At 41.2% G+C, this 20,002-nt stretch overlaps 1 protein-coding gene and 1 long non-coding RNA gene across 24 annotated transcripts in view; one reads left to right on the top strand and one right to left on the bottom strand.

Annotated features, from left to right (window-relative positions):
• Window positions 1–19,038, bottom strand: part of LOC143653664 (uncharacterized) — a 38,353-nt gene extending 19,315 nt beyond the window's left edge. For all 5 annotated transcript variants that reach the window (XR_013161459.1, XR_013161456.1, XR_013161457.1 and 2 more), the window contains exons 1-3: window positions 18,946–19,038; window positions 10,656–10,702; window positions 2,934–3,049 (exon numbers count right to left, since the gene is read on the bottom strand). This is a non-coding gene — a long non-coding RNA (uncharacterized LOC143653664). The remainder of the gene's footprint in view (window positions 1–2,933; window positions 3,050–10,655; window positions 10,703–18,945) is intronic.
• The window catches only part of LRMDA (leucine rich melanocyte differentiation associated), a 1,434,085-nt gene that overhangs the window by 973,553 nt on the left and 440,530 nt on the right, over window positions 1–20,002 (top strand). The window contains exon 9 of one of the 19 annotated variants that reach the window (XM_077124820.1): window positions 2,261–5,862. The exons of 17 other annotated variants lie outside the window; for them this stretch is intronic. In XM_077124820.1, the coding sequence (XP_076980935.1) occupies window positions 2,261–2,359 (99 nt within the window). In that variant the 3' untranslated portion in view covers window positions 2,360–5,862. One more of the 19 variants, XM_077124826.1, reaches the window with a different exon arrangement.

The following is a 20,002-nucleotide window of genomic DNA, read 5'->3' as shown; positions in this document are numbered from 1 at the left end:
AAGCACATCCTGTAAGCATTTTGAGCTTCAATTTCCTCATCAGTAAATGGGGATTATCCTCTTACCCCGTGAAGTTGTTAAGAAGCTCAAATAAAGTCATTCTGGGAATGTGCCTTACCCCATGTGCTTGGATTCAAATGTTATTTTAATCTGGTTGTTGAGATGGGAGTGGGGATAAGGAAAAGAAGTATGGCATGAGCTGGCCAAGAAACCTTAGGAGAGGCTGATCTTACCTGTGTCACCTGGGTGACTGCGGGGTGAGGTCATGAGATGCTTTTGTACTGGGAAGGATTATCACTGAAGACTTAAAAACCCCTTCATTTTTAGCAGCCGGGAGAAAGTCATTCAATTTTCCTTATTTCTGTCCTGGGGATTGCAATCTACATTTGCAAGAAAATGAGGGTGTCATTTTCCTAGTTTCCAGGCACCTCGGCTGATTCATTGCAGCATTAGGAGTGGTTAATGGCAGTTGAGGTAGCAGCAGTTTTTGGCGGCAAGCAGGCCTCCACTAGGAACCCTGGGTAACTCCCAGGTGTTATTGCAACCTGTCTGGCTTTCTGTTGAGCTCACTGGTTTTTCCATCAAGCTATCTGCCAGTCCCCTGCTTTCATTTCCTGGGCAGAGATTCAGAGGTCAGCCGGAAACCCCTTCGCATTGCTGCAGAGGGCTGATGCACAGATTTTTGTATTTGGTTCTGATCACAGATTGAAATTAGATTGCTTCCTTTCCTGGCTTGGGTTATGATAGCATTCTGTAGCTTAAGAACATTTATTTACTGTGTATTTTGTTTCCTGAAAAGCCTGGTAATTTGTTTCTGTCCTCTTTTCAAAGAAACTCGGTTGAGAACTGGCCAGGATCCAGGGGTAATGAGGTGTTGGTGAGAAAAACACCACCCAAAGAAATGGATCTTTATTAGACCCTTCCTGTGGTGATGGTGGCAGTATTCCAGTGAACAAGGTGATGGGTCTCCATTTCCTTACAGCCTGACTGGGGTTGAACGGGTCCCTCTTGAGGGGCCTCTGTATCCCAGATGGCGGGAAGTGTCTGAGTTTGGCAAACCACGCTCACCTGATGGAATAACAGTTCCCAAGTCTGCACTCAGTGAAGGAGATGGAAGGGGCTTAACTTAGCACTAGTTCTGGACCACATATAAATTTGTGTTTTCATTTTCAGGTTGTCTTCAAGCTCCTCTAGGGAGGATGAGTGAAAGGAGGACGATGTTTTATCTGTATTTGTAGGAAGCTTCTTGAGGCTCCAAAGACCAGAATCCTGCAACTGAAACTTGTTACAAGGAATAAAGAAATGAAGTGAGATGCTTAAACCCAAGAGGAGAAGGACATATTCTAGTCCAGAAGGCCCCATCCTTTCTTGGTTCCTGGCATCCTTAGCTTCAGAAATATTTTCATGATGCCACTAGGCAAGAACAAACAAGCAATAGCAAAAACCACAACCTTATTAAGTAGTTAGATCCAAATAAGTTAATAATCTAATCATTTGAAAAAAGTACACATAATTTGAAAGAAAATATATTTTAATTTCTTTCTTGAGCGTGATTACTTACAAGATATGTGTGTCTCCCAGTTTCTCAAATCTGGAAATCAGATGGACCACCACCACCCTTATGTTCTCTTGCTTTTTTTTTTTTTAATTACAGCAACCACCAGAAACCCACCTTCACAAAGATATGATGTAATCAAAAGTAATGTCGCATGATCTAATGTCTAAACTGAGAACTACAACAGACTTTCAAGACTCATGTTGAGTATTGCTGTGATACGCTGGAACATTTAAAATAGCCCACAGTGCCTCTGTTTGCCGAAGTGATCCTGGGCGCCTCAGCATGCTTTATGTTTGGAAGTCTGGGTCCCAGGCACCAGAGGGGGGTGAGGGAGGGCTTCTCTGTCTCAAACCCACAGCTGACAGAAGATTCAGGAATTCCACCCAGCACCCTGGAATTTATGATTACAGTGGGTGAGGTGAACTCCAGGTACTCATCAACAGCTCATAACCCTGAACTACGTCCCTTCTCAGCAGCCAGCTCTTACACAGTTCCTGTGGGACTTTTTTCTTTTGCTGGCAGTTTTGCATTCAAGGAGAATAGTCTTGCTGAGAATCTCACAGGTTCAAGGTGGACACAAATTCTAGGTCCAAATGCTCACAATTCAACTTTCACATTTTGCAGGATAATGTTTTTCTTTTCTTGGCAAGATTAGAGGATGATAAAACATCATTATCATTATTTTTTTAAATCCCCACTTAGGTCTTACTGAAGTGGTACCATTTCCAAGCTGAGCAAGAACACACTGGAAGTTCAGAAAAGGACTTTAATGTGAAAATTGGCCAGTTTATTTATTGGTAAATTATGCAACAGCCTCCCTATGTTCCAGTTCTCTTTTCAGTAGGCTAAGGGACTGAATGGGAATAATTTAAATGGAAAAAGGCTACTTTGCATCCAGTGGAATTAACTCCTGGGTCCATTGAGTCTTTCAAGACTCACATTTCTGATGATTTGGGTAAATCTTCATGTTATGATTTGGCCACCAGTGAGTCGACATCATTCTGTAGAGGTCTACGGCCTGAACACATTCTGTCAAGTTTATTATCCAGGGAAGAGACTTCTTTTAGCCCCAAATGGATGTGTAGGAGCAGATGGGAATTATAGTTGAAGAGTTGGGAGACCCTAAATCTCTCTTTTCATCAGCTCTGAATGTTGGTGGCGATACAGAAATGCATTGATGTACTTCTAACAAAGCTACCCTCCCTGCCTGGCATTCAGAGGGGGAAAGAGGGTATTTTGCACCATGACAACAGGTGACCTCTATTTGGAATTGTCAACAAACATTAATAGGCCTTCTGAAACACATGTGCTTGATGTAAAGGCTGGCTGCCTGAGGGGAGGGCCAGGGATTCAGCGGCCTTGGGGCAGTGCTTACCGGATGTCAGCAGACGTGGTTAATTGGTGATGATTACGGCTGTCTGAAAGCTGATTCCCCAAGTTTGGCGAACACATAATTGTTGTATGTAACCCAGAGCGGCATTGCTCTTTCATCTATATGAAGAGATCAGAAAAGAGAGATTTACAGCTTAAGTTGCCCCAAGCCACACATAGCAGGCTTAATTTTCCTTTCCAAGGGAATTTAAAGACTGCTGTTGTGACTAGTTCTCTGTGTCTTATATGGTATGTTGAGGTCACCTCCGAGTTTTTGTTAAATGATTGACTGACTGAAATTAATTATTCTGTCAGAGCTGTAATGGAGGTAAGATGGAGGACACTGATAAATAGAAAAGCTAAGGCAATTCTTACAAATGCACTTATGTCTCTTTCTATTTAAATAAATCAGAGAGAACGCACATATCCTGGATGGTATTGGGTGCCCCCTCCCCATTTTCCTCTGTAGCTGAGGCTTTGAAATGGGCAGTCATTTATTTTTTCAACTCCAAATGTAAGATATTTGAATCCTTTGTCCTTTCATTCTTTCTAACCTTTTGCCAGTCACCTCAGCCCTTGATAAGAGACAAGTTCTAGTGACTGCTTTACATTAAATCAACTGAATTTAGAAGGTCCTGGTTTGAGCTATAACTATGCAACTCAGGGAATGTAGCTGGTGAATTGGGGAGTGGGAGGAAGGCAGGTGTTTGCTTCTAAATGTCAGATTTCTGAGGCATGGAAACCACACTGTAGGGCCCTCTTAGGGAGGTGGTGAAAGCAGCTATTTATGACAGACTGTGTGAAGTCTGGGTTCTTAAATCCCATGAAGGGAATCCGGTGGCCAGTTAGGGAAATGCCAAAATGACTCTTTTGATTACCTGTGAAAGGGCATGAAATTGTTTATAAGCGATTTATCCAACTTACTTCCAAGTCACTGGAAACAAAGGCTGAAAGCAACCATTTCCCATATGAGCTCTGAGCAGCACATGGCTTGCAGGGCATCTTCCTGAAATGGCACCCATTTCAAAATGAGCAAGACCATGCTGGGAGTGCAGAGAAGGACTTATGAGCAAATTGGTCAAGATATGGCCAAGGTATCAGAACTACCAGCATACATCCTAAAAGCATGCCTGCTGTGGTTTGTGTCATTTGGTGACAGTATGTATGGATTAGTGCCGGCTAGTCCTTTGAATAGCAGGAAACACATTCAGAAATTGGAGTTTTGATGTTCTCTCTAAGTCTATCACAAACACAGATTGTTTGGAACTGGGAAGTGTCCATTGGTCATTTGATCCATTGGTTCTTGGATTTTAATGTGCCCTTTTAGAATCATGTACAGAGCTTGTTAAACATGTAGGTTCCTGGGAACCATCCCCAGAGGCTCTGGAGCCTTAGCTATGCCACAGAACTAGGATTCTTCTTTGGTTTTTAATAACACATTCTGAGGTGATCTTATTGCAGATTGTCCCCAACTGTCCAGTTCCCTTATTTAACAAATGGAAAACCATGGCCCAAGAGAAGGAATTACAATGGCTCCATCTGACCAAAGCAGCCCCTTGAAAGACCCATTTCCAGTCTGTAGGCAGAGATTGAAGATAGAATTTATTGGGTTTAAATAACATGGCTTGTATTAAGACAAAATCTCTGTGCTGGTTTGAAAGGATTATGTACCCTAGAAAAGCCGTGTTTTAATCAAAATCCCATTTCGTAGAGGCAGAATAATCCCTATTCAGTACTGTATGTAATTAGATCATCTCCCTGGAGATGTAACCCAATCAAGAGTGGTTGTTAAACTGGATTAGGGGAGATGTGTCTCCACCCTTTTGGGGGGGGTCTTGATTAGTTTACTGGAGTCCTACAAAAGAGGAAACATTTTGGAGAACTGGAGATTCAGAGAGAGCAGAGAAGAATGACATAGCTACGAGAAGCATAGAGCCCACAAGCTAGCGACCTTTGGAGATAAAGAAGGAAAATGCCTCCTGGAGCTTCATGAAACCGGAAGCCAGGAGAGGAAGCCAGCAGATGATGTCTAGCTTTCCATGTGCCATTCCAGCCTAGAGAGAAACTGTGACTATGTTCACCATGTGCCTTCTCACTTGAGAGAGAAATCTTGAACTTCACTGGCCTTCTTGAACCAAGATATCTTTCCCTGGATGCCTTTGATTGGACTTTTCTATAGATTTGTTGTAATTGGGACATTTTCTCGGCCTTAGAACTATAAACTAGCAACTTATTAAATTCCCCTTTTTAAAAGCCATTCCATTTCTGGTATATTGCATTCTAGCAGCTAGCAAACTAGAACACCCTCAACATTCAATATCAATTATTTCAGTTTCTTAGGATGCTCAAAGCAGATACCATGGAATGGATTGTCTCAAACAATGGAGATTTATTAGCTTACAATTTGAGGCCAGGAAAATGTCCAAATCAAGGCATCATCCAGGAAATGCTTTCTTCCTAAAACTGGCTACTGGTGATCCTTGGTTCCTTTGCAACATGGCCAGGCACATGGCAGCATCTGACTTTCTCCCTTCTCTTCCAGGTTTCATTGTTTTCCTCTTCTTGCTTCCATAGCTTTCTCTTTCTCTTTCTGTATTTATTGCATTTATAAAAGAGTCCAGTAATAGGATTAAGTCCCACCATGAATGAGGTGGGTCACACCTTAACTGCTGTAGCCTCATCAAAAGGTTCTACTTACAATGGGTCCCACACCCACAAGAATGGATGCGATTCAGCAACATGTTTTTCTGGAATGCATACAGCTTCAATCCACTACACCAGTCGTCTTGAAGAGTATCCCAGCTATTGAATGCATGGACCCCTAGGGTCTTAAACCTATTACTAGAGTTCTTTATATGAAGAATGAAATTCAGACAGAGATAAAAGCCCAGTGAAGCAAGAATTTGAAGGTCACTGGAATCCTGAAGAGAAAGGAGAGGTCGCTGTGTGAATTATCGTATGACAGAGGAACCCAGGACCAAGGATCACAGTCAGCTCTAGAATGCCAGTATTCAGGAAGAAAACATCACCTTGATGACACTCTGATTTGAACTTCTCCTAGCCTCAAAACCATGAGCCAATAAATTCCCAACTTCAAGGTAACCCAGTTTATGGTATTTGCTTTAGCAATGAGGAAATGGAAACACCCCCTAAATATCTTAGAAAATGAAATGGTTGAAATAGAGGAGGTCTTGAAAATTCTATTTCTTGATGATGGCTACAATTTCATTAGCTGGATGTAACTGAAACATCAACACAATATTCATTTAAATTGGTATAAGTTGAGTTAATGAGAGTTATGAAACATCCTATCATGATGGGAAATTTAAAAAAACTTCTTTTCCCAGCAATTTCTAAAAAGAGTAGGACTAACTTAGAACTCTACATAGTCATTCTTACAAGGAGGTAAGAAATGGCATCTCTTTAGTCTATGATGAGCTGGTGATTTAGTGAAGTAGAGTTCTACCATGTGCCAATCCAAACACAGCAAGGTCAAATTAAGTCCTGAAAATGTATGTATGTGCCCCATCAGTTCATGAGCTCTGTGACCCTTAGTGCCTTACAGTATATTTGAAAAGAAACTAAAGACTTCATAAAAGCTTTTTATTTTTAAAGAACCCTTCCCCCTTTTCAACATTTATGGCTTCTACATGTCTTGTAAAATGTTTTGGAGAGTGGTCATCACTGAACTACAGCAGGTTGCATAAACATTTATAGATAGGAGTGTGTTTCTTGAAATTCTACATATGTCAGTGTTTCTTTTGCTGTTCTATAATGGCAGGCCTTTTAGCAGTGTGGAAGATGATAAAAGAAACAAGTGAGCCAAGACAGAGATGCGTAGTTGCCATTACAGGGGATAGTGCCGGGTTAAATTGTGGCTGTCTTGGTTCTGTTCTTAACAGAATTAGGCAGGTTTTGGATTGCCAACTATTTTCTATTAGTCATTTAAATAACAATTAAACTCCTTCCTCAAAATCAGTCTCTTTTAAGGTGGTTTTCCAAGTCCACGACTGGAAAGATGCTGTGTTTAGAGGAAAGGCACTTGCTGGGCAGACAACCGGTTAGTTTCGTGTGGCCAAAGAGAATTTTTCCATAAATTCAACTGTGGATTCTTTGGCACTATCAACATATCTAGTTTTGTTGTTGTTGTTGTCATTGTTGTTCATCTCAAACACACCAAATATTATTGTAAGTGTATATCTTCTCTGGGAAGAGGGAGAACTAAGATGAATGTACACGTTTTTTACTTCTAGTAGCTACACACTTTTCAGTGGCAGTAAATTGAACTCATGACCATGAAATCATAATAAAAGTCATAAAATAAAATAAATGCAACATAAGAAAATACAAAAACATACAATATAAAATATTAGTAAATTAAAAATTACAGTACAAAATACAAAAACGTATTGAAATTCATGGTACCCCAGGACCTGTGGTAGGCAGGTCCTACTCAAAAATGAGTAAAATGTGACCCCAAGGAGTCAGTCATCTGAACAGACAATTACAGGGCAATGTGATAGAATGTGGTTATAAGAATCCAGGAGGCCTAAAGGAAGAGGAGTGAATTCTAACTGGAGCATTTGGGAGAAATGGTGACTTGAAAATGAGGAGCCAAAATCTATGAATTTGCCATTTAGCTTCAGAGCTGTGTCTTGGCTCCATTTATCCTTGGTATTTTGGTGGTGAACAATGGGGATGGGCATTCAGGCACAGAGACTGGAGAGCACGTCACCTGTTACACAATTAGAGATGCTCAGTATTGCTGAAGCATCAATTACAGGGAGATTCGGGTTCCCCCTGGGCTAAGAGACCTCAACTGTATGCATGGGGCAAAGCATGAAGGATTTTGTGTCCAATGCAAAGAGTTTAAATTTCAGGCTGTTTGAAGTGGGAAACCATGGAGTAATTTTGAACAGGGCAAGAACAGGATCAGATTTGTGTTTTAGGAAAAAGCCTTTGAAACTAGGTCATACTTTGTCTCAAGTCCTTGGAAAGTGGAGAGGGAAATCTGTTACTCCCTGAACTCTTCTACTTTCTTACTGTGTGGTTCCATTAACTTCTTATCATGGAGTAGTTGGGCTGCCTTGGCTCTATCTACAAAGTAAGATGGAGAGGAAAGAATGAAGAGTAGAAAAACTAGATACTGAAGAGGATCATGTGTCTTTCACATAGACTCATATGTTTAAGCCTTATCATGCTACTTTAAGCATTTGATACTACTTACGGGACACGTGGAGATCTTGAAACATCTCCTGTTAGGTCTCTAAGAACAGGCTTCTTAGCTTACAAATCAATTGTAAAAGAGGCCTTACTCTCTCCCATGCTTAATTTATTCATTGGGGGCGGTCTAGTTACTACATCAACCTGCCTCTGAAGAGCGACAGTGGGCCATATGGTTTGTCTGGATGAGGTGCTCCATCATCCATAAAGTTGGACTTTCGGTCCTTAAATGGGTGTTATAGGAAAAGAAGCTTCTTAGCAAAAGATAGTGAAATGCATGTGTGATGGCCAGTTTCATGTGTTAACTTGCACAGGTGGTGGTGCCCAATTGTCCGGTCAGGCAAGCACTAGCCTGTCTATTGCTGTGAAGACATTTCATAGACTTAAGCCATGATCATGTTGACTGCAACCACAGCTGACTGCAGATGCAAGCAGCTAAAGGGAGTGTCTTCTGCAATGAGTGATGCTTAATCTAATCACTAAAAGGCTTTTAAGGAGGATTCAGAAGAGATAATCACTCTTCCTGCTTCAGCCAGACAAACTCTCATGAGAGGTTATTGAGGACCTTCCCTGGAGCTGCCAGCTAGGGGCCTACCCTACAGATCTTGGACTCTTACATCACTACGGTTATGTGAGACACTTTTATAAATCTTATATTTACAGATATCTCCTGCTGATTCTGTTTCTCTAGAGAACCCTAGCTAATACAGCATGGTTAAACAAAATTAAGCACTTCTTTTCTTTTGGGCTTCCTGAGCCTTTAATATAGCAAAGTACTAGATGCATCTCCAAGAGGAGAGGAACATGGCCTCATATCCTACAGTTATTTCTTCATGGCAATCTTTTTTTTTTCACAAAGTATTTTGCAAAACCCGTGTTCCCTGAAATATGCCTCAGCAGAGCCAGATTTTTGAGGCCACCGAACTTGTACATCAAGTGGAACTTCCTTCATCCAAAATTGTGCCTTCTCAATCCTTAAATTGCCAGTGAGGAGGAGGTGGAAAATAATCCATTTGTTTGGGGAGGGGAGTAGGGGAGGAAGAAGTGTCCCTACTAAATATTTGGCCTCACTGTTGGTGAAACAAAGGATTGCATTTCTCCCAGGCTAACTCCTCACTTTTGCAAAGACATAGCCCCAGGCTCTAGCGAACAGCATGGGGTCTGCTGGGAAGGTTCCAGTAAAATGCAACTCTTCTTGACCTTGTACCATTTAAAGTAATTATTAAAGCAGTGACCAAGGCATTTAGAAGAGGTGTGACTAGGCATAATGTGCTTTTTGAGGGTGACCCTTCATTTGGCCATCTAATTAGCGCTCAACGCCTTAGGCTACCCCATACACCTTAAAAAAAAAAAAAATTCAAGCACGTAGAGGGCTTCAAGTGCTTGGATTGCTGGACTTATATTAAAATGGAAGACTGGCCTTGTATTTATGGAGTTTTCTTCTTTCCAGTACATCTTGCCTATATTCTCGGCCCTGTTCTCAATAATGCCTGCCACAAAGAACCCCATAAATTTAGCATTTGCAGCTATAAGTTTGTCGTTCTTTTCTTGAAATAAGATCAGGGCACTATTATAAAACAGCAGAAGACTGAGTGTGAGAGCAGCCAACATATTGTTGACTGATTCATCTGGGGCATTTAGTTCTTCAAAATGGAAAAACAAAATAGGGTTTAAAAAGCAAACACAGTAAATTAAAAGAATGTTATTCTATGCATAGAACAGCTGTTTTAATACTTGCTCAGTCGGGTCATATGACTGACCGCTTCTTTTAGGATAAAATATGTCTTCCTTTCAGGTTATTATTAAAGACACATGGACACATTTACTTTGGTCTCCTTGTCAGTGTTGTGCCACATGAAAAAAAAAAAACACTTGAATTTGGTTAAAATCCATTATTTGCATGAAAATGATAGTTAATTGTGTCCATGTGATGATAATTAGTATTTAGCTAGGAGGACCTTGCCATTCTTGGCCCTTGGCAAAGCCTGAGGTACAAAATTTGAACTGGTGGTAGCTGTTTTCTTTTAAGTAACTGCACAGTGATGTCTGTTTTGCCAACAAGAAAAATGAATTAACAGGAAGTGAAAGATTTAGTGTCTACATGAGCTAGGACATAGTTATCCACCACAGGGAGAAAGCTGCACATTGGGCCTCCTTTGTTTGTTGGAAGCTCATTTAGTTTCTTCAGCAAACATCGAGAGCCCACTTGACATTACGACCTGGGACATACACCACCAGCTCTAAGAGGTAGCATAAATGAAATCTCTGTTAGCCTTAAACTCTGAACTGGAAAATGTCTAACCTACTTGAGGATTGTCCAAGGTCCTACAGCTACTGGGTGGCAGAACAAGAGTCCTAGTCATCTGCTGCTTCTCCAGTGCTCTTTACATGTGCCACTTCTCTAATTTGCTTTGCTCAGTACCAACCACTCAGCAAGTTTTATCCAAGAACTAGTTAGAACAGGGTAGAATGCTGAACCAGGTGCCACTCCCAGTCTACTTACCAGGTCTAGGTCATTGTGGATTCTCCTGTTAGCCTCCTCTGTGGGATCTGTAAAGGCAGAGACAAATTCCATTTCATGTTAGAAACATGCAAACATGTAATAAATATCTGTTCTATGTATTAATGACTGACTGAATGATCTCTTGATATTTCAACTCAGGGAAGGAATCTTTTCTGCACCCTCTGTGACATGTGATTATCCAACTACTTCTGGATTTTTTTTCCCTAGAGATGGGAATCTGGCTGCCTTAGGGTGTCATCCATTTCCCTATGGGCAACTCTGACCATAAAATGCTACTTCTTCTTAATCCCCAATCACTTATAACTTTCGGTCACTCTACGTCTTGAAGACACCGTACAGAATTTATCTCATTCCTCTTCCACGTGATAGTCCTTCAGCTGTTGGAAGGCAACTGGTATGTACATCTTGTCAGCAGATTTAACATAAATTCCCTGTTATTCCTCATGTGACATGATCTCCCATATGTCTTCATCTTGGAAGCTTTCACACCATCTTAGTTGACTTAACCACTGCTGTTTTGTAAGTGTGGGGCCAGAACTGAACACAGTAATGCAGGAAGGAGTGACCAGAGCAGAAGAGGGCCAATCGCTTGTCTTCCTTGATTGGACTGTCCACTTAACATTATTTTTACAATTGAAGGTTACGCTCTTCATTACTTTGCTCTGTTTTTAGCAGTCATGCCATCAAGTTTATTCATATGTACTACTGGTCCTTCTAAACCAGTGTTTCCCAACCAGGGACCATTTTGTGCCCTCCCACCCCCTGGAGGTATCTGGCAATATCTGCAAACATCTTTGATTTTCTTTACAGGGTGAGGGGTGCTACTAACATCTAGAGGTCAAGGATGCTGCTAAAAGGCCTGCCCTGCATAGGACAGCACCACCATAAAGAATTATCCGGTTCCAAATGCCAATAGTTTGGCTGTTGTGAAACTCTGACCTAAACTACCTAGTCCTTTTCCTTGGCACTTCATGGAACAGAGGTGATCTTCTGCTGCATGAGGGCTTGCAAATCTTTGAAAGTGATTTAATAAGACTACTCTCCAGGTCAGACTTTTTCAGGCCCACTTCCATGACTTACAGTTATTCAAGAACCAGGTCACCGACCTCCTTGCAGTTAGAGCACTGTTCCCTGAATGGAACTGAAACCTAGGACAGTGCTTCTTAAACATTACTGTGCACACAGATCACCTGGGCTCTGCATAGGACTTCTGCTGTGGGGTGGAATCTGCATTTCTAACAAGTTTCCTGGTGATGCTGGTGGCCAGTGAATCCCACTTGGATGAGCTCAGGTTTTAGCACTTTTCCTGTTGGGAGGCTTTGAACAGAGTCTTCCGTTCCCGTGGAGGCAGCATACAAGTGTCTGAGCTTGGGAGTCTATGGCCATGACATTCAGTCCAGGCCATGGGGCAGGACAGACACAACAGAGCACGGGCATGCTAGAATATAAAGGCAGACCAACATGCCTTTTGTGAGCAGTGTTTATAACTTACTGGTTCTCACTGCTCCCTGTTACCAGTGTAGGAGAAACAACAACAAAACTGAATTACTCGCTTAATTGAGAGCTGGGAGTGGGAGTGAGGAGAGAGCTGCCTCCAGTCACAGACTTGGAGGAATGTAATACCCAGTTGTGAGTTGCTTTCTCCAGATTATGCATATGTTTATAAATTATCCTAGGTGTTCCTTTTCCTCATTCCCTTTATTGTGGAGTGTATTTCTTTAAATTGACAGGTTTAATTTTTTTCCTCCACTCTGTGAAGATTTCATGGATGATGTAGCTTAATAAATCAAACTGATTTCCACCATTGTATCAAGACTCTTTAATCAGTTTCTTGAATTAATGCAATCAAACGGTTGAATTCTTACATTCATCTCTATCTTTACAGCTCTGTTGTGCTTTTTTTTATTGAGTTAGAAGAGGAATCTCTTCATTCACCACCAAAATAAAATAAATCTAGTAAACCGACCAGGCTCCAGTCTGTATGGGGTGTGCATGTGTGCATGCACATGTGCATCTGTGTGCTTGTGAGTGTGTACATAAAATGCAGAAGCCATCAGCATAGTTCTAACATCAAATTTCAAATCCATCGAGGATAGCATCACGTCAGGTTCTGTAATATTATTGCCATTACCAGGCCATTTACTCAGGGATCTTAAACAGGCTTTGGGATCAGAGCATTTGGAAATTACAGTGTTCTTTGAGGACAAGAATATCGTGGTTTTCATATATGCTATCATTAGGAGCACACACTCTGAAGTCAGATTACCCAGAACAAATCCCAGTTCCTCCAGGGACTGACTGTGTGACCTTGTGTGTGTCACTTAACCTCTCTGTACTTCCTTTCCTTTATGCTAAAATGAGGATTATATTAGTGTCTTTCTTATGGGATTGTGAGGATTAGAAACATGGGCATTTGGACCTGCAGTAGGGTAGGCGTGTGGCAAGTATTTGCTACATGGAGACAATTATTCCAAACAGAAAATAACTAAATTTGGCATTTTCTGCCAAATCAGAAATATTATCTGTGGTACATTCTATCAAAGACAAAAGTAGTAGGCACCAAGCAGGTAAGAAAAACGTCTCTAGAAGATAATCCTAAAATTGAAGAAATTTTGTCGTTTAATATGGCTAGTCTCTCCCAATGGCAAATTGGTAAACTATGTCCGTTATTTGGTTTTATTCCAAGAACTCAGGAAACTCAAGTTTTGCAAAGACAAGAGTCTGTGATTTAGTCCTATCCTATGTATTTTTCCACATATTTTGAAATATTTAAGAGTCTGTAAGATCTATCAAATATTGAAACCTCCTCTTCGTGATTTTGTAAGTGCTGTACTGATCAATGAAAAAAAGAAATTTGTCAAGATATATGGGAAAAGACCCTACTTTCTAAAACCCTGGTGTATGGGACATGAGTGTGTGCGTGTGTGTGTGTGTATTTAATGGAACTAATGATAGATACATTAGGGAGTGATTATTCAAATTGCTAAACGATTCACAATGGGGTTTCTTACAATAGCAAATGCTTTCCATTTCTACTCTTTTTGCCAGTTTTTATAATAGGATTCATAAAAGCTCCATGTCTCAAAATTCTGATGGCACTCATTGATCCAGTTGGATGCGTTTCTGTGACTAGCCCAAGAGAGGAATGGAATGGGAGGGCTTAGATGGGTGTGTAGGCATAAGGAAACAGCTCAGTATAAAATCCAACTTCTTGAATTTATGCCAGTAGCTACAGCCTTATTAGTAATCAACTTTGTCCTAAAAATAATAGTTAATCTCATATAGTACTGTGCATATTATACATTTCTTTCACATGTGTGTTTTCCACTTATTCCTCATAAGACTTTTGTATGAGAACTCTTAGTGGTCCCATTTTAATGTTGAAGAAGGGAGACATAGAGTTAAAATGGCTTGTCAGAGATCACAGAACTTATAAGTGCAAGAGCTGGGCTCAAACCAAGTTCTCCTCCCACTACAACTATTGACCAACTTGTTGAGTATATTTAGATTTGTGCTAACCAGGATGCCATGGTGATCATAGTGTTCTTTCAGTAGGACTAAACATCTGTTATATTGCCAAATGTAATCTCCAGTTTTCACTGCTTGGATGCATTTTTCATGATGTGCTGAGGATGCTGAGACTTTGTGTCAAATATCTTTCCAGGTCAGGAGCTTCTTTGTACCTGAGAGTCAGCTGATGACCCAAATAGGTTTGGTGGATTTGGTCTCACTGAGAACTTCAAAACGGCTGTATCAATTAGCTTTTGCTGCGTAACAAACAACTCTCAAAACAATTATCTATTCACTATTCTAGAGGTTGGTAGTTTGAGCTGGACTTGATGGTTCTCTGAACTGGAGTAATCTCAGCTTTGCTTGGCTTTGCTGGGCTCTGTCCAGATCTGTGGTCTTGCCTGGGACATCTCGGGCAGCTTAGATGGCCAGGGCCTCTCTCTGTGCAGTCTCCCATCTTTTGGCAGACAAGCCCCAGTCTTGTTCACATGGTGTTTACCTAGTTCTGAGAGCAGTGAGAGAGCAAGCCCCAACACAAGCATTTTTTTTTTTTGTACATGGGCAGGCACTGGGAATCGAACCGGGGTCCTCTGGCATGACAGGCAAACGTTCTTGCTTGCTGAGCCACCGTGGCCCGCCCAACACAAGCATTTTTAAGTCTCTGCTTGCATCTCCTTTAGTACTGTCTTACTACTGGTCAGAACAAGTACATGGCCAAGCCAGGGTCAGTATGGAAAGGGACTATCCAGGGACATGATAAAAGGAGGCCATTATTGCACCAGTCTACCACAAGGCCAAATCAAATGTTTCTTTCCTTTCAAACTTTTTGAGTGGAGTTATAAGGCCCTGAAAACCAGGAAATGCTTTCTCTTCATGGAGATGTTCCCCAGGTGTTGCTCCCTCCAAATTATGTCAACTTGGTAAACTCACCCCTCTACAAAGCCCTGGCTTTTTTCAGTGGCATTGCCGTGATTCTTCCCCATGGGTTTGCTTAGCATTAATGAGTTGAAAGATTGTTCTTAGTCAGGACTTTTCTGACTTTTTAATGGTGTGCATGTAACTTCTCCTTGTCAGCTTTCCTTTTAAAAGCGCATATGTTTATTTTGAATCTGAATGCTAGAGTTTCCTGTTTAGGAAAGCATTTTAATGAAGCTTTATCAGGTGTGTTAACCAAAATGAAGGGGAATCTTTTGTGCCCAGAGAAAGCTATCTGGCAGTCAAGGGCCTGTTTGGAAAAAGGACCACAAAATGAAGGCAAGCTAAACCTTTCTTTCGTGATTTTTCTCTTTTTAAAACGTATTATGTTGCATGAGAGTTTGTGTCAAAGAGTTTAGCTCATGGAAGGGAAACTTAATGATGTGCCATCTGGAGGAAGGAACGGACACTAGATGATAATGCTCAAGCACATGAAAGAGAATAAATATTTCGCATTGCTGAGACACATATGACTTCTTTGGATGCAAAAACAGAAAGGATGATGACAGTTATACCAGTTCTTTGTTTGGGAAGAAATCACCAGCTTAGGAACACTAAATGGCAAGGATTTGTGGCTGAGTTTTCCATGACTAATTGGAAACACATCTCTCTATTTTCCTGTCCTTAAGAAAAAGCTACTCTCTGGTGAATGATATTCAGTGATGTACTTTTCAAAGTACTCAGCTCTGTGCTGTGCTCTCGGTCAGAAGAGAATGAGCATGCTTCCTGATGCCAGAGATCAGAGTGGGACCGGTCAGTCTGGAGTCCCAACTTGCCAGAATCTTATCACCTCTGTCCCTTCAAGTTTACCAACTTGTAGAAATCCCTTTTCCTTTCTGGTCTCAGTTTCTTCATTTGTAAAATGAGAAGAATGGAGCAAATGATCCCAGAGTTGTCATCCGTTTCAGAAAACCCTACAATTTGGAAAGATAGACATTCATTGTTTTAAGTTTGGGATTTGGTGATTCAGAGAAAGCAGTGTGACATACTTTGGGGATTTATGGCTGGAGACCCTTTGAAAACCAAGATTATTCCCCTATCTATCCATGGACCTCCCTATCTACCATTTATCCACCTGTCTCTTATTTTCTTCATTTGTTCAGATATTAGTATTAAGGATTTTTATATGTGTTATCTCATTTAATACAACACTGTGATATAGGTAATATCTTGAGACCCACTTTTACAGCATTGAGAAATAAAGTAATTTACTCAAGTCTTGGTGATTTGTAGGCAGTGGAGCCAGTAAAGGAACCCAGATGGCATAACTTGGATCCTGTGACCTTAGCCAGTAAATGGTCCAAGGAAACATAGTAAAATTATTATAACTCTCAGTAGGGTACCTTTCTGCTCCACCTTTGCATACCTTGGCAACTTTAGGTGCCTGCCTGTCAGTGACTATTTTCATTCCTGTCCAATGAGGAAGTTAATACCTATTTAAAATATGTTACAGCCATTAGCATTTTTCTCTTTTAAGGTGTATTATATTAATTTATGTTATCTAGCTTGTATGCCCAATCAACCATGTGATTAAGTTTATCATCCCCATTTTGCACATGACAAAAGTGAGGCAAAGAGGGAAAAATGACTTTTTGAGAGACTTGTAAGAGAAAGGGAATTGCTACAGCACAGACATCAGGGTCTCTGACATTCTCATAATGTATGCTTTCCTGTAGAGCTTCTGCTTCAAAATACTACTAATCAAAGTCACATATCAATGCTACATTTACAATTACCTCCAATTTAAACTGTAAAGGGTTCAAGGTCAGGAATTTTCATTATGATTACCATTGAAGTAGATGATTCTGGTTTCTGAGTTTTGGCATAGCAATCATTGTTAGTTCATGTTATTGTTCAAGCGAATCTTCAAATTGGGTTTCATTTTGGGACTTGGAGTTCTCTTCATACTCATCCTCATTATAGTAAATATTTATTGGCAATTACTGTTCGCTATACATAAAATAAGAGCCTGCACAGTTTAAGTCATTCCATTTATGTCATGGCTACACAGAACCTTAGTGGTTGCCTAACCAACCACTTCATTTTCTGAGCGAGAACCTCAAGTCCTGGAAGAGTTAGGGGATGGTTGGCAGAGCTGGGCTCACCACCCATAGGTCTTACCTCCTCAGGCCAGCTCCCTGGGCATTGTACCAGGTGTGCCAATGTTCCATTGGCCGAAGCAAATCCATGGCCATGCCTAAGGTCAATGTGAATTATTTTTAAAACAGTTGGCAGGGTCATTGGAGATGGAGGCAGTCCCAGAGAGTCCTTTTGGGACTGATGGCTTCTTTGGAGTTGTTGTGAGGATCAGTGATGCCTGAGTTCTCCCAAGAGGAAAGTCACTTTTTCCAGCTCGAGATCACTTGAGTGAAAATGAGCACTAACAGCCTTCTCTGAAATATTGGGAATGGAAGATGGTTAGCAAGCAGGGAACTGGTAGCCACATTGTTATATGTATACCTGTGGCTTACCCCAGTGTACATCAGAAAATATGTTTCTGGATGCCTTGGAACTATGACTCAGTCCTAGGTTAAATCGCCATTCTACCCTTATTTGGAATGCAGTGAAGAAGCCAATGTAAATTACAAAGCCTGGTCTACCTTGGGCCTCTTCCCCAAGTGAAGGCAACCTTCTCCACAGTCCCTCTTCCAAGGCTAGTGAGTCCCCATTACTGTTACTAGGATTAAATTAGCTTCAAGTAACATAAAAAAACAAAAAAACACACAAGGACTTAATACAGAAATGCATTTCTCTCTCATGTTTAAAAAGTTTGGAGGGAATAAATCCTTGATATAGCGCTTCTTAGTATAAACAAGACGCAGTCTTCAACTAAATTTAAGTCAGAAAGTTGTGTGTGGGATGTGGGGTGGAACTAGGACTAATCCTAACTCTAGGCCCTGGACTCTGTATCTGCAACACATCACCTCTTTTGCGCCTCTTCTAAAATGTCCCGGTAGAAAACCTGGACCCTGACATCTTTTTCCTCGGATTGGGATAGCCCAAGGCCATTTCTAGGACTTTACGTCTTCAATGAGAAACAAAACAAAAGGAATCCTTTCCTTTCCAGAAAAGGTTTACTCCAGCTGCCGTCCCCTCCAGGGTAAATCAGTGTTGTCGCTATTTTTGAGCATTCTGTGACTAGAAGAATGGTGACCATTACCGGGGGGACTGAAAAGTTGGGCAAGTCCCTTATCTTCTGGAGTTTCCGTGTTCAACTTGGGGGCAAAGTCCAGCACACTTCAGACACCCACGACAGGGTGTGGCGTATTAACATATGAAGGTCTCACGTAGTAAGGAGGCGTTCCCATAGAACTTAAGAAAACACAGAGCCCCATAGCAACCCTGGTGTGCTCTGACTGCCAACTGACCTGAGGCCCCAAGGGCATGCTTATAAAACAGAAGAGAAAAACCACCTCCTTCTGGGCCACTTTCTCTGAACAGCAGTGATATTCCTCCCCATGGGCTTAGGAGAGAGGCTGTTGGACAGAGAAAAGCCTATTATTTCATGTAAATCTTGGGGCAAGGGGTCAGAGGAGAAGGGGTGGGTGCCTCTTTTTTTCCTCTCTGCAGATGAAGAAAGTTATATCCTGGGTTTTGAGGCAGATTCCTTTCTTTAAACAAACTCCATCACCCACCCCAGGCAGTTTTGTTTGATCCCAAGTTCAGTAATGGGAAATAAAGTTTCCCAGACCCTAATGGCTTAAAATGAAAGAGAATCATGTTTTTCTCTGTCTGAAACTGGAAATCCAAAGAGTTGCTCAGTTAAGAGTGTTCAGGCTTTTACCTTGTGGCTCAGCTACAGGAAATTGGGAAATTTGGGTCAGAGGCTTCATTCACATTCCAAATTGATAGAGAAGGAAAGCTTGGAGAATTGTCTGAATCATAATGCTACCTGACAAGGTTCCAAAACACAGGATTTCTGCACCCCCCCCCCCCCCCAGTTACTTTTCTTTATGGGAAGGAGGGAATGGAGGAGAGATTGTCAGTAAGCTCTAGAAGGCTTTGTGCAGGTACCGTATTTTGACAATTCCAGTAGGTGGAATACATAGGTACAGATACCCTGGGTCTCACTGTCACACGTGAAATTTTGGTGAAATTGATTGGTGGTGGGATGGCCAGGACTTTACTCTTTAGGTGCATAGATTAGCTGCACCAGCATCACCAAAGACAGCTGAATCTTAGGGGCCCTCATCCCAGATCTATGAAATCAGAATCTACAGTTTAACAAGATCTCCAAGTGTCTCCTAGGCACATTATAGTTTGAGATGCATTGGCCTAAATAACTAATGCTTTGGGATGATGCAAGACACATGGCCTTCCCATATTTTAATTGACTGAAAAACACACACCTGCAATGATTTCTTGATGGGGTTGATAGCAGTCTTGGAAAGACGTGATATTAACTTCCAGAAACTGAACCCAGCATTGAGATACCCCATCCTACCCCGTCACCCTCACCTCCAAAGTTACCAAACTTTCCAGCCACTCTAACTTTCTCACTGTTCCCTGAACATGTCAGAACCTTTTACAATCTCGTGAACTTGCACATGCTGTTCCTACTTCCCGAATGCCTTTTTCCTCCTTGCTCACTTTTCATACTCTTATCACTTTTTACAACCTTGTTCACATGTCATCTTTTCTGAGAAACATCCCTCATTTCCCCTAGGTGGGACTAGGACCCTTATCTTCTGTTTATTTCCCTGTGAAATTACAATAGCAAAGTATAAATGTCCATTTCCCCTTTAGGACCATGAACTCCTTGAGGCTGTTGGAATCCTTGTTTATCATTTCTGTGGTTTCCACTCCTAAATCAAGAGCAGAAATTCAAACCTACATTGGTT

Source organism: Tamandua tetradactyla, chromosome 13 (genome assembly GCF_023851605.1).
Source record: "Tamandua tetradactyla isolate mTamTet1 chromosome 13, mTamTet1.pri, whole genome shotgun sequence".
NCBI classification, from domain to species: Eukaryota; Metazoa; Chordata; class Mammalia; order Pilosa; family Myrmecophagidae; genus Tamandua; species Tamandua tetradactyla.
Note: the sequence above shows the minus strand (reverse complement) of the source record. Positions and strands in the feature narration are given on the sequence as shown.